Raw genomic sequence first — 13,596 nt, forward strand, 5'->3', positions numbered from 1 at the left:
AAAGCTGTCTGCAGCCGCGGAGCCTCAATCTGATCCGGGATCGAACCACATGCAGCCGCGCGTCCCCACCATGCACGGCTCCAGGCTGCTGAGCGCGCTCCTGTGCGCCCTGCTGCTCGTGTCCGGCTCCGCTGGCTCCGCTGGCTCCGCAGAGATGGAGAGTTCCGAGGAGCTGAGCCGCAGAGCTCTGCGGGACTTCTACCCCAAAGGTCCGAACCTGACCAGCGAGAAGCAGCTGGTAAGAGCCGTGCGCGCGCCACTCAGCGTGCACGCTTCATCTTCATCTCCTCAGCTACTCTCTGACTTTCAACTAGTTTCTGCTTTCAATGTGTGTAATGAACAGAAAGATGTGACTTTAAGGACAAATCTTCCACTTTGTTATAAATTAAATCATATAAATATTAAATATTGACATAAATATGAAATATTCCTCATCTTCATGTTCAAAGAGTTTTTATTTGAAATTATTCACCGACACTGAATACATGAATGTTCTTTGTGTTGTAAGATGATATGTTTATATGAAGTATATGATATTACATATTATAAATATATTATATATGTAGATAGAAATCAAAATATGAGATGATATGTATATATGAGTGTATAGTATGAGATTATATTTATGTATACGTGTATCATATGAGATGATATATTTGTGTATGTGTGTGTGTTTGTGTAATATGAGATGATATGTATATATAAGTATATATTATGAGATTATGTGTTTATATATGTGCATAATATGATATATATATATATATATGTGTGTGTATAATATGAAATGATATATAGAGAGAGAGAGTGACAGCCGTGTGTGTGTTTCAGCTCGGAGCTCTGCAGGAAGTTCTGGAGAAGCTTCAGGCCAAACGTCTTCCTCTGTGGGAGAAGAAGTTTGGTCAAGTCCCCACGGTACAGATCCCTGATTACTGCTCTATCATCATGGATCATCATTGATATACATCATCATTGATATAGATCATCATTGATATACATCATCATTGATATAGATCATCATGGATCTAGAGAATCATTGATATAGATCATCATTGATATAGATCATCATTGATATAGATCATCATTGATATAGATCATCATTGATATAGATCATCATAGATCATCATGGATCTAGATCATCATGGATCTAGAGAATCATTGATATAGATCATCATGGATCTAGATCATCATTGATATAGATCATCATTGATCATCATGGATCTAGATCCTCATGGCTCTAGTGTGTCTCAGAGCTCATCCCTGTGTCTCTCTCTCTCAGTGTGACGTGGGCGAGCAGTGTGCCGTGAGGAAAGGAGCTCGGATTGGGAAGATGTGCGACTGTCCCCGAGGAGCGTTCTGCAACTTCTTCCTGCTGAAGTGCTTATGAGCCTCGGATTTGAACGTAGTCATGTGAAGTGAAGCAAAGTGTTTCTTGATTCCTTTGTAATAACTGTAATATTTTTTTATGATGCAACTGAGCTGAGTGACCGACGCCTCCCACAGACAACTGTAGTAGTTCTATGATAAATATATATTTATGAAATACTAGAATATATATTATATCCCAGATCAGTGTGTACAGATGTTAAGAGACAGACAGGAGGATTCACACAGTGTAAACATTCAGAAACACTTTATGTCTGAGAAGCACAGGGTCAATGTTGTGATGTAGTAGGAGCTAAGAAATTACCCACAATGCACCGTAACCCTGAGGACCAGGTACACAGTAAAGAGCCTGAGCAGCTGATTGATCAACAGGAGACGGTCGGTCTGAGACGTGAACCTTTGGTTTGTGATGTTTCGTGTGTGACTCAACAATAAACTGTGGATCACGTGTTTTGTAAAATCAGGGCATCGCTGCATATTCTTTCAAACTGACTTATGTAAACATGCACGTGCACAGACAACAGGTTACATAACGTGCACGCCCTGACTTACCCTTACTGTCATGATTTCATTTGTGATGTCACACCTCCCGGACGGGGGGGGGACAAAATGTGCAGAGTCAATGAAACTATGAGCGTCACATTCATACAGCAGAGAATCCAGATGTCAAACACTATATATATAATACAAGGAAATAAGAAAACAAGCAGGGAGCCTCACATCTCACAAACAGACGTCATGGTGTTTAGTTCAACCCTCAGAGGAAAGTTTGAGCATCACACGTGCACACGTCTCCCTGTGCACACCTCAGATCTGAATTCAAGGCAGGGACTGATATTTATGACATCACAGCTTGTTTGGAGCCAATCACAGTCCAGTTATAAAATATGAACGTAGCTGCAGCACAAACACACAGAGAGAAGTTTTCAATTCAATCAGTTAAACCCTCCCACAGGAGTCCTCATTCATCAATACAATGACAGGTACAGTTTGAATATATATGGGGTTAGGGTTATATATACAGTATATGAATATATAACCTGTGTGGAACAGCCAGAGTAGAGCAGCTCTCTCTCCTCTTGGTTAACGAGCTGCAGAGTTCTGAAGGAATCTCTCATGTTTTCTATTGGATGCTGTAGGAAGTGCATTAATAGACCAATAGAAACGAAGGCATGAATCAGCTTTTCAGCTTCTGATGATAAATGATCGGTTTTATCCTCATTAGGCTTTAGACAATTATTGCTCATCCATTGCTGTATGTGTGTATATACATATATACATATATACACACATACTTCCTGAATTGATGGTAGAATAGATGTGACTGAGTCACAGATCTCCAAACTGCACATTTAAACACAAGGATCATTTATTAAGTTCACAGTTGCTGGATGATTCCTCTGGATAAGAGGAAATATAAATTAACTTATTACCATACAAACCGTAATCAAACAATATACTAAGAGGAGTGATATAGGTACATAGATACATTTTCAATCCACTGAGTCAACAGTTGGATGTTGGAAACTGTGAATATCAGAAACAATGAGAGACAGAAAATCAACTGAAACCAATTTAAGGCCGACGCATGCTTCTGTGTTTTCAGGGGCCCGAAGGCACAAGAGCCCGTCGGGCCCCTGACGTGTTTACGTGCTGATCTTTCTCTTCTTACGTGTTTATAGCAGTGGCAGAAGCATGGGCCGGCCTTAACTCTGCATGGAGTCAAACAAAGAGTCTGAATACACACACATGTTAAATAACTTCCACTTCATAGGTTCATCCTTCTTTATCAATCAATCAGACAATCAATCAACCAATCAATCAACCAATCAACCAACCAATCAACCAATCAACCAATCAATCAACCAATCAACCAACCAATCAACCAATCAACCAATCAATCAATCAATCAATCAATCAATCAATCAACCAATCAACCAACCAATCAACCAATCAACCAATCAATCAATCAATCAATCAATCAACCAATCAACCAATCAATCAATCAATCAACCAATCAATCAATCAATCAACCAATCAACCAATCAACCAATCAATCAATCAGCAAAATCCTCCAACCAGACCTGACAGGACGAACCTTCATTCTGGCTCGAGAGTCTTAAACATGTAAGTTTCCATATAAACAGATTTTAAATGACAGAGTGAATTCATTCATTATTAAGATCATTAATGTGAATTGAGGCGAGTAGAGTTCAGACATTAACTCCGTGAGCTGCTCACTGAATGTGAGCATTATTTTTGTGAATATTTTGTCACTTATTATAACATTAATATATATTTGAGCTGAGGCAGTTTTATCAGAAGAAATTTCCTCCTGAAGCAAATCAAGTTTATGATCAAGTTTATGATCAGTTATTAAATCCGAGGCTGCAGATACTGGTCATTTTCAGAAGAGACTAAAGATTAAATGGTTTCTTCTGTGTTCATTGAGCTTTAAGATCAGATCAGGTTTTATAATCACTTAAAAGAGAAACTATTTTTTACTTTTTCTGTAAATTCACATGATGTCGTCACTGAACTGTTCTTTTCTCCACAGTTAGAATCACGAGTGAAAACAGAGACACAGAGAACTGAAGTGAAAACTAACTTTATTTATCATGAATCAATCACATCAACTTAAAAGGCCAATTTGACAAATTACAATTAAAAAAACGATAGAAACATTAATACAGTTATATTAAACAATTGCAACCTGATGTGGGAAGGTGTGAGATAAATTTCCTTAAATTGTCTAAGACGTGTCGTTAATTTAATTATCTCCTGGATTGAAAACAAACGGATTTCAAAGGCTAAAGATCTAAAGTTTGATTCTGATTTGATTTGACTTGACTCGATGTTTCAGTTCAGTCGTCTGCGTCATCGCTGAGGTTTCTGTGATCCACCGTCTGTCAGCTGTCATCAATAATACAGAGAGTGTGTGTGTGTGTGTGTGTGTGTGTGTGTGTGTGTGTGTGCACCTGAGGTCGTGACACTTTATGCTTTTAAACTGAACAAACACCTTCTCCCATCCTGTTTCCCAGATAAGCTGTGAACATGGTAAATATTTCAGTGGAGGAAATGGAGGAAAATGTCTGTGGGTTCAACACATGAAGGACAAACTGTCTCTCTCCTGTTCCTGTGTCTCAACTTGTCTCATCACGTGACGAATCAAGCAAACTCTTAAAGATCATTATGAATCCAGCTGTTTCATTCTAATTGAGTATTGATTTTCTGTCACTCGATGAACTGTCCATCAGGGATTCCTCGTGTTGTCAGGGAGAAAGAAAGAATCCGGTTTCTGCTCTGAGACCGAATCAGTGAGAAGAGGTTCCATGTTCCACCAGAAACAATTCACTGATGACGTCAGGTTACAATCCATCAAGTGAGCTCAACTGGTTTGAATGGTTTCTGACAAGAGGGAGGTAGGAGGGGAAGTAGGGGAGGAAGAAGGTGAGGAAGGAGAGGCGGTTGTACTAGAGGCAGAAACTTGGACTATGGGCAGAAAGGTCTCTGGTTCGTCTCCACGTAGAGACAACAAAAGACAAACCTGGATTGATCTGCCCAAAAATCCAATCCTGTCTAGTGCCCCTGAGCAAGGCACCTTATTCCCCAAACATCTGCTTCCCGGGCGCCGTACATGGTCGCTCACTGCTCTGTGTGTCCTGCACCAGATGGGTCAAAAGCAGAGGTTACATTTCCCTACCTGCATGAGTGTGTCTGTGTTTGGGACTAATTAATGCATCTTAAGAAGGTGAGGAGGTAGGAGGGGAAGGAGGAGGGGAAGTGGGTGAGGAGGTAGGAGGGGAAGAAGGTGAGGGGGTAGGAGGTGATTTTCTATTTTAGATATTTGTTAATATGTAAAACCTTCAAATCTGGTGATCTTTACGGTTTTCCTTTGATGTGGATTCACACGGGGTCAGAACATCTCTCTTCATGAAAGTCTGGACGTTCGTCGATGTCAGACTCAATTCGTCCGTCTCTATCTTCTCCAGACAGCGAGGACATCTTATTGATTCTTCTGGGAATTACCCTGAGACACATTCACACAAAGAGACAGTTCCAACCTGCAGCAGAGAAACGAGGGTTTGTGTGATAATTAGACTGAAAGAATTCAAACGAGGCTCAGAGAGACGGATGAGACAGAGCAGGACATCGACCCTGTGGACAGGAAACAGTTTATAGATCAACACTCCATGAGGAAGATGACACTGGTTTCAATGTGTTGATCTGGAGAGAAGAGTTCAACATTTAACTTGTCAAACTCAAAAGAATCAAACTTTAGAAGTCTCTGAGAGCCACAGACGTCTGTGGAGATGGAAGATCCAGAGTAGAACACTAATAATGATAATTCTACTACTACTACTACTAATAATAATAATAATGATAATAGTAGTAGTCGTGGCAGTAATAAATAAACGTGTCAGTCATGAACCTTGTTCATCAACAGTTCAAACTTTCTTCTCTACTTTGTGCAATCATTTTCCTGCACTGTGAACATTTTCAATTATAGTTGATTCTTTTTTAAATTAAATAAACTTTAAAAAAAACACCACTGAATTACCTGTAGGACTATTTCTTAAAGATGTAAATCTGTCTCTGATTGGCTGTTTCCTCTCTGATCATACATGTGATAAATAATACGATCACGTGTTCTTTTTTTCAAAGTGACTTTAGATAAAGAGGTGGAGCTGCTCTGGATCTGCGTTTCCTTCTGAGATGTTGGATAAACTCGGATGTGAAGGATTCAAACTCCACGTGTTCAGGTGCAGCCACAGTTTATTTCCAGCTGGTCTCAGATCATATCTTGTGTTCAGATTGAGCACTGAAGTGAGAAATCCCAGAGCAGCCATGTGGATGAAGAGTCCGCTCGACTGCTGAGGCCGAAGACGTCTGACTGACACAAACAAGAGCTTCTTATTTCCAGCTGTGTGGATCGGATCATCTGTAATGAGGGCGGAGTCACTGTGAACTCACTTCACTCTGTTCAGTCCCTGCAGCTGATGAAGGATTCTTTATGAAAGCTCTGTGTTCGGCTCAGTCCTGTTCACCTTCCATGAGGAACCTGCTCTGTGGACGACTCCCAGTTAAACTCCCAGTTCAACCAGAACAATGTCGTCAATGACTAAACGTGTCAAGGACATAAAACCTGGATGAGCTGTAAAGTTAAACTCAGATACAACAGAGGTTCTATTACTCAGACACCTCAGAGACACATTATGTAATGATGAAGCTGCACTAGATGACATCATCTCTGGACCTTGGGAGTGATCTTTGATCCCGATTTGTCCTCTGATTCTCAATTAAAACACATTTCTAGGACCGACTTCTTTCACTTGCGTAACATCTCAGACATGTCCTCTCCGACTCCAGCAGGAAGTCTTTAGAGATGCTGCAGCGCGTGTCCCCACAAGAACCAGGACAGAGACCATGTCTCCTGTGTTAGCTTCACTACACTGACTTCCTGTTACATTGAGAATTTAAAATCCTCCTCCTCACCTACATTAATAACATGTCAGCATCAAACCTTAAAGAAATCATAGTACCTTATCACCACTAGAGCCCTGAGCTCCCAGAATCCAGGCTGTTGTCCCTGAAGTCTCTAGAGGAGGAGGAGGAGGAACCAGAGCTTCAGCATCAAGCTCCTCTCCTGTGGAATCATCTCAGCTTCAGTTCTGGAGGCCGACTCCCTCTGTACATTGAGGATTCAAACCTTCCTTTGTGATCAAGTTACAGTTCGAGCTGGTCCAGGTTCGTCTTGGAACTTAGTTCTGCTGCTGAAGCTGTAGAGTTTCGGGGGTCACATGACACATGGAGCTTCTCTTTCTTCTTCCTACACAACTTGTCTCCTCACATCTTCTACCATCAGGAACTCCTCAGTTCATCTGCTCCTTCATCTCCATCACACATGATGTAGAAACACTTTAAACATGAAGTTACAAACTGGTTCTTCTCATGTAGTGAGTCCTGTTGTTGTGTTGTTGTGTTGTGTTCCATCAGCATGTGTGTGTCCTGGGAGAGGATCCTCAGAGCTTCATCACTGATCACTAAGTTTCTGTTTGACTCGTGTTGAGTTAAGAACAGGAAGTTGATCCTTTTAACATCTGTGAGACAAACTGGGAAAATGAGACAAACTGGGAATATGAGACAGACTGGGAATATGAGACAGACTGGGAATATGAGACAAACTGGGAATATGAGACAGATACCATGTGACTGATGATACTCTGTAAATAATTTGAAGTGAAATTCGATCATGTCATTTATAGTTTTCTGCAGATCTCGAAACCATCAAGTATAAAAGATCAACGACACGAAGGCTCCCAAAAAGTGAAGTCAAACGTCTCCATCGCCCCCTGGTGCCTGGTGCTATACAGCTCATACACCTCTAAACTAACAAATCAAAGTAGACGTTAAATAAATGTTTGTCAAAGATGTTTCAGTCGTTTCAGGTCGTTCTTCTCTCTGATGTTTGTTCAGGTTTCTGATCAGTTTGGTTTGATTCAGTTATTTGATGATATAAAAACAGGCGGAGACGTGATGATTGACAGCTGAGACTGACTCCTGATTGGCTGAGTGTTTGTATCCAGGTTAATTAGGCTTCTGTTGTGGGCAGTAAGAGGAAGTGGAGACGCATCATCTTTACTTAGTTTATTATGGAAACTGTGATGGAAATTCTGTCTCTAGATCTGTTGGATGAAAGAACATGTATGTAGAGGAATGTATGAACAGATGTGTTTTCTGTTCACTTAACTCTGAGTGCACAGAGGGTTTCTCATAGAACTCAGATGTGAATTGCTTCTAGACTCCTAGGTGTCGCTAATCACATGTTTCACAGCGGGGGGCCATTCAAGGAGATGGAGCAGATGGGCTTCAGGTGCTGCTCGCCAGAGACCTGGGAGTTGAGAGAAAGATCCTTCTCCTCAAGAGTCTCTCAAAGCGTCTGAGCAGAATCCACAGGTCATTGTCTCGTAGACTTCAGAGAAGAGCCATTGGACTTAGAGACAGGTGTCTGATCAAGACACCCAGAGAGCTGATTGGATAACCTTCTGCCTCTGTGAGGGGAGGAGCTTGTTGGGTATAAATGAATTGGTTTTCCTGAGCTCGGACCGTTGTGTTCAGTCCGTCACCGTGATTTAACCTTTGAGCCACTTCCACTGATGTTTGATTTAATACCAGAAAGAGACTTGTATGGCTGTGTCCTTGTTTTCTAGTACAGAAACCAAAACTTTTGCTTCATTTGCTTAAATTATGTTTATTTAAAAAACACATAGAAACAGGAGCATTGGTGTAAACATACAGAAACAGTGTCGATACTTCACACTTCATTAAAACCAGGACAGGAAATGAAGAACAGACTAATCACAGCAGCACTTGATCTCCACACACTTCACAACAGTACAGGCTGGATCCACTGTGACCGTTCTATTTTCAACACAGGCGTGTTTCTTTTTAAATCATAGATGCATTTCCATACATACACACAGTGTGATGGGAACTGTAACTGATCACGTTTTAGAGAACATGAAAACTGCACAAACTAAAACAAACGAGTGTGGAGCATGTTTTCAATAAGCTGATTCAAACTGAACTCCTCTCAATCCGTTTAGTTCAACTTCTAATTCTTATCCTCACAGTCCAGTTCTGCCCTAAAGAAAATCAAAAGTGGATTATTTTGTATCTTGATGAGGAACGTCAAAACTGTAAACAAACTATTAAAAACTTGTTATTTGTTAACAGGACTTTTTCCCGTTGCTCTGTGAGCGAGCGGAGGAACTCTGAATAAACTGAATCCATCAACAAGTTTGGAGAATAAAAGAAAAACTCACTTTCGGTGAAAATCACGAAACCCTCAGAACCAATAAGAACTGCAATGAAATATAGATTTATATATACATACCGTACACGTGCTACTTTATACAAGGTACTGTCATTCTAGAAGCACTGGGACAGAAATCAAATCAATGTAATGCAACATGTTCTCCTGTGATGTTAAGGTGGAGTTTCAAGCTGCCGTTATTCTAACTCCCAAACTGGCAGTTGAGCTTTTTCCCAGTGTCTGTTTGACTGGTACCTGATGGCACACACGTTGTTCCACACTCAGTGAAACCTCGTCAAACTGAAAGAGGTTGAAATGAAGTAAGTTCAGTGTAACGTTGTTCTTTGCGGATTTAAACGTTTTTATTGTTGTTTGTCAAAGTATATTGAAACCACAGTAAAGTGTGATCGTTGATGCTCTGTTACTTTAAGACTCTGTGTAACAGTCTGGTCCCAACACACTGTGAGATCCTTCAGGAGCTCCAGTAAAGAAACGCCACTTGTTCATTCTCCACCTGGGATCACAGCCGATGTGAGTCTGTCTCTATGAAGAAGCTCCGTCCAGCTGCTCGTCCTCAAACGGGAAGCTGAGAGCAGGAGGAAAGCCCTGACTCCGAGGCTGCTCGTCAAACAACATCAAGTCCTCCACATCTTTCCCTTTGTATCTCCGCCTGCAGATCTTTACTGTCACTTTCCGTCCCTGGAAGACTTTGAGAGCTTCTTTGGAAGCCATGGCCTTGGCAGCGGCCTCGTCGCGCCCGTATCCTGTTCCCATGTAGACGGACTGACAGCGGATTTCACACACGTGGCCTTCCTTCTGCGTCTGAGCTGCCGGGAGGCCTGTGATGTCCTTCAACGGCACAAACACGCAGGTCACGGTCTCTTTACACGACTCCACACAGCTCTGAAGGATTTCAAAATGGTCCTGGTTGGGTCCGAAGCCCCCCGCCGACACCAGCTTCCACGCCACGGCCTTGTAGAGGCGGTTGAAGAAGGGCTGGTGCTCGGCTGGAGCGTGTGGAGCAGGTCCTGCTTTCTGAGTCACCGGCCACGCGGCGCCTCGACCCTCCAGCTCATTAGTTCCACATTTGGCTCTTTTCACGCAGCCGTCAGCGTCGCCCTCTGCAAATGAGGTCACAACACACAGGACAATGTTGACTGCACAAAGAAACAGCCGCTAATGAGGAACCCCAGCGTCTGGAGTGGGTGTGTGAAGAAAAGAAAAACCAGCACACAATTGCAGTGACACATGCAGCAGTGGAGAAGAAACATGTCGTGGTCCATAACAAGCCACAGTTTGCTGCCCCCCCCAGCAGTCACATGTCCTATAAAAGAACATTTATGGTGAAAACAACACGAATGGTTTAACTCTTAATTCAGATCATTTCCTGGAGCTGAAAAACAGATCATGTGTCAATAATAAACCCAAGAGGTTGGAAAGGTGACTCAGTTTGAATAGTAACAGTGACACAGCGGTTCTGCAGATTTCAACTAGTTCACTCTTTCACAGATTAATAAATTAAATTGAAGACCCAGGTAATGTACCATGGATAAGAAGGAATATATTGAATTATGGACACAGCAGAGAGTAGAGAATAACCCTGGAAACAGGACTTTGTCTCAGACTAGAAACAGCAGGGATCAGTCCTCGCCACAGACAAGCTGAGTGACCTGGGATCAGCTCAATGTTCACGTAGCATCTGATTAAACTACGAGTCGGGAAAGAACTTGAACAGAAGGTTCTGGATCTGGATCCGGTAGGAAACAGATATTGGTTCTACTTTCTGTCGTGTGATAGATCGTGTGATAGAATCATTTTTTGATTTCCCGGGAAATGGTTCAAGGATCTTAATGAAAACAGAGTGTGATTCCAGCAGCTGGTGGATTAAGAGGCAGTTTTATACGGAGCATTCTGAGTGAAATATAAGTTTTATCTGTATTTCAATCAAAGTAAAAAATATTGGAAACATTATTTCAATAAAATCACAGTTGATGGTTTTAGATTTCATTTCCACCTGAACTTAGAATTCACAGTGAATACAGTAATGTGCACTTCATTACCACTTCTCTTTCCTCTGGCCGTGGACTGATCTTTTGTGGTCCTGCGAACTGGAGGATCTTCTACAACTATCCCCTCGCCCATCTCCTTGATCTTGTCCATCACAGCCGGTGGATAACTGAGGGATGAGAGGAACAGAAGGAAAGTCACTCTTCGTGGTCGCCTGCTCGAGCTCCATCATCCCGCCGTCGGTGCTCCCTACCTGCAGCCGAGGAAAACGTGATTGGCCCAGACCGTGGAGAGAGAGAGCAGCCGGTCCAGACTGCTGCTGGGGAGCCCGGGCTCCACCGTGGGGAACGCCTCCATGTTCCTCAGGAGGAACTCCCTCCGAGCGACCCACTGCTTGTTGCTCTCACAGTAGGTCCTGAGGGTCTCCACCCACTGGGCCAGCTCCGGGTTCTGACCCAGGTAGTCTGACACTGTGTCCTCTCCGCTCCTCTCCCCCTCCATCTCTGCAAACACAAACAGCAGCTGTGAGAGCGACACACACAATGATCACAGACCATCACAACAAGAAGACAGGGATCAGTGTATGTAGGTCTGTGTGAGTCTGTGTGGAGGTGAGTGTCTGTGTGAGTCTGTGTGTGTCTCTGTGTGGAGGTGAGTGTCTGTGTGAGTCTCTGTGTGGAGGTGAGTGTCTGTGTGAGTCTCTGTGTGTCTCTGTGTGGAGGTGAGTGTCTGTGTGAGTCTGTGTGTGTCTCTGTGTGGAGGTGAGTGTCTGTGTGAGTCTGTGTGAGTCTCTGTGGAGGTTAGTGTCTGTGTGTCTCTGTGTGGAGGTTAGTGTCTGTGTGTGTCTCTGCGGAGGAGAGTGTCTGTATGAGTCTGTGTGTGTCTCTGTGTGGAGGTGAGTGTCTGTGTGTGTCTCTGTGGAGGTGAATGTCTGTGTGAGTCTGTGTGTGTCTCTGTGTGGAGGTGAGTGTCTGTGTGTGTCTCTGCGGAGGAGAGTGTCTGTGTGAGTCTGTGTGTGTCTCTGTGTGGAGGTGAATGTCTGTGGGAGTCTGTGTGAGTCTGTGTGTGTCTCTGTGTGGAGGTGAGTGTCTGTGTGTGTCTCTGCGGAGGAGAGTGTCTGTGTGAGTCTGTGTGTGTCTCTGTGTGGAGGTGAGTGTCTGTGTGAGTCTGTGTGTGTCTCTGTGTGGAGGTGAGTGTCTGTGTGAGTCTATGTGTGTCTCTGTCTGGAGGTGAGTGTCTGTGTGTCTCTGTGTGGATGAGTGTCTTTGTGAGTCTGTGTGTGTCTCTGTCTGGAGGTGAGTGCCTGTGTGTGTCTCTGCGGAGGAGAGTGTCTGTGTGAGTCTGTGTGTGTCTCTGTGTGGAGGTGAGTGTCTGTGTGAGTCTGTGTGTGTCTCTGTGTGGAGGTGAGTGTCTGTGTGAGTCTATGTGTGTCTCTGTCTGGAGGTGAGTGTCTGTGTGTCTCTGTGTGGATGAGTGTCTTTGTGAGTCTGTGTGTGTCTCTGTCTGGAGGTGAGTGTCTGTGTGAGTCTGTGTGGAGGTGAAAGTCTGTGTGTCTCTGTGTGGATGAGTGTCTTTGTGAGTCTGTGTCTGTGTTGAGGTGAGTGTCTGTGTGTCTCTCTCTGTGTATCTGTGTGTCTCTGTGTCTCGAGTCTGTTTGTGGAGTTGTGTTTCCATGTAAAAGCGTGTGTCTCTGTGTCTCTCAGTGTGTGTGTTTGTCTCTGTGTGTATCAATAATCACCTTCCTCTCCGTCTGTCCTCAGTTGGCTGTGTATCTGTCTGTGTGTGTCTCTCTCTTTGTATCTTTGTGTGTCTCTGTGTGTGTCTCTGTGTGTGTCTCTGTGTGTGTCTCTGTGTGTTTTAAACCCAGTAGCTGCTGATGAACCCTGAACCTACACAGCACAGATGTGTTAGCTTGTTGTTAGCTTGCTGTTAGCCTGCTGTGTTTGGGTTAACTAGTTTAGCTAACTAGTTTCCACAGAGACTTTAACTAACGGTAAGTTAGAGTTAGCTGGTGAACATTAGCTCAACCGGAGACTACTAACAACAACCTGCACTCCACAGCTTCACACTATTCACATTAATGACGTGTTAATCAGATGAATGTGTGTGACGCAGCACGTTTAATGAAGCAACTCACCAGACTGTGATGCGATGTGTTGTTAGCAGCTAGCAGCTAGCTACATGACCCGATGATGACGAAACACTGACTCTTTACCGAGGAACTACGTTTCCCAGAAGCCCCGTTCTCGCTGCACGTTGCCTTCAAGCGGGGCTTTGCTTGGTTAAAGCCTCATAGATATGATATCTTAGAATAATACAATAATGAGATATGATTCTAATCTAGTGACGCTTCAGAATAAAGGGAGAATCCACAGAGAGCAGCGTCATGC

At 43.2% G+C, this 13,596-nt stretch overlaps 2 protein-coding genes across 3 annotated transcripts; one reads left to right on the forward strand and one right to left on the reverse strand.

Moving 5' to 3' along the window:
* cart3 (cocaine- and amphetamine-regulated transcript 3) lies at nt 1-1,827 on the forward strand. Its single transcript, XM_062393014.1, has 3 exons — nt 1-238; nt 829-912; nt 1,277-1,827. Exons 1-3 carry the CDS (start codon nt 50-52, stop codon nt 1,382-1,384), a joined length of 381 nt encoding a protein of 126 aa, XP_062248998.1. The 5' UTR covers nt 1-49; the 3' UTR covers nt 1,385-1,827.
* A 6,792-nt stretch (nt 1,828-8,619) lies between these two features.
* Nucleotides 8,620-13,484, reverse strand: cdkn2aip (CDKN2A interacting protein). Of its 2 annotated transcripts, none has more exons than XM_062411384.1 (4): nt 13,344-13,484; nt 11,460-11,709; nt 11,260-11,375; nt 8,620-10,320 (listed from the first exon to the last, which is right to left on the reverse strand). In XM_062411384.1, exons 2-4 carry the CDS (start codon nt 11,705-11,707, stop codon nt 9,743-9,745), a joined length of 942 nt encoding a protein of 313 aa, XP_062267368.1. In that variant the 5' UTR covers nt 11,708-11,709; nt 13,344-13,484; the 3' UTR covers nt 8,620-9,742. The 2 variants fall into 2 exon arrangements, with proteins under 2 accessions (XP_062267368.1, XP_062268118.1); XM_062412134.1 differs by lacking the exon at nt 13,344-13,484 and adding an exon at nt 12,945-13,297.
* Between the last annotated feature and the right edge of the window lie 112 nt (nt 13,485-13,596).

The sequence above is a fragment of the Platichthys flesus genome, chromosome 1, assembly GCF_949316205.1.
Source record: "Platichthys flesus chromosome 1, fPlaFle2.1, whole genome shotgun sequence".
NCBI lineage: Eukaryota > Metazoa > Chordata > Actinopteri > Pleuronectiformes > Pleuronectidae > Platichthys > Platichthys flesus.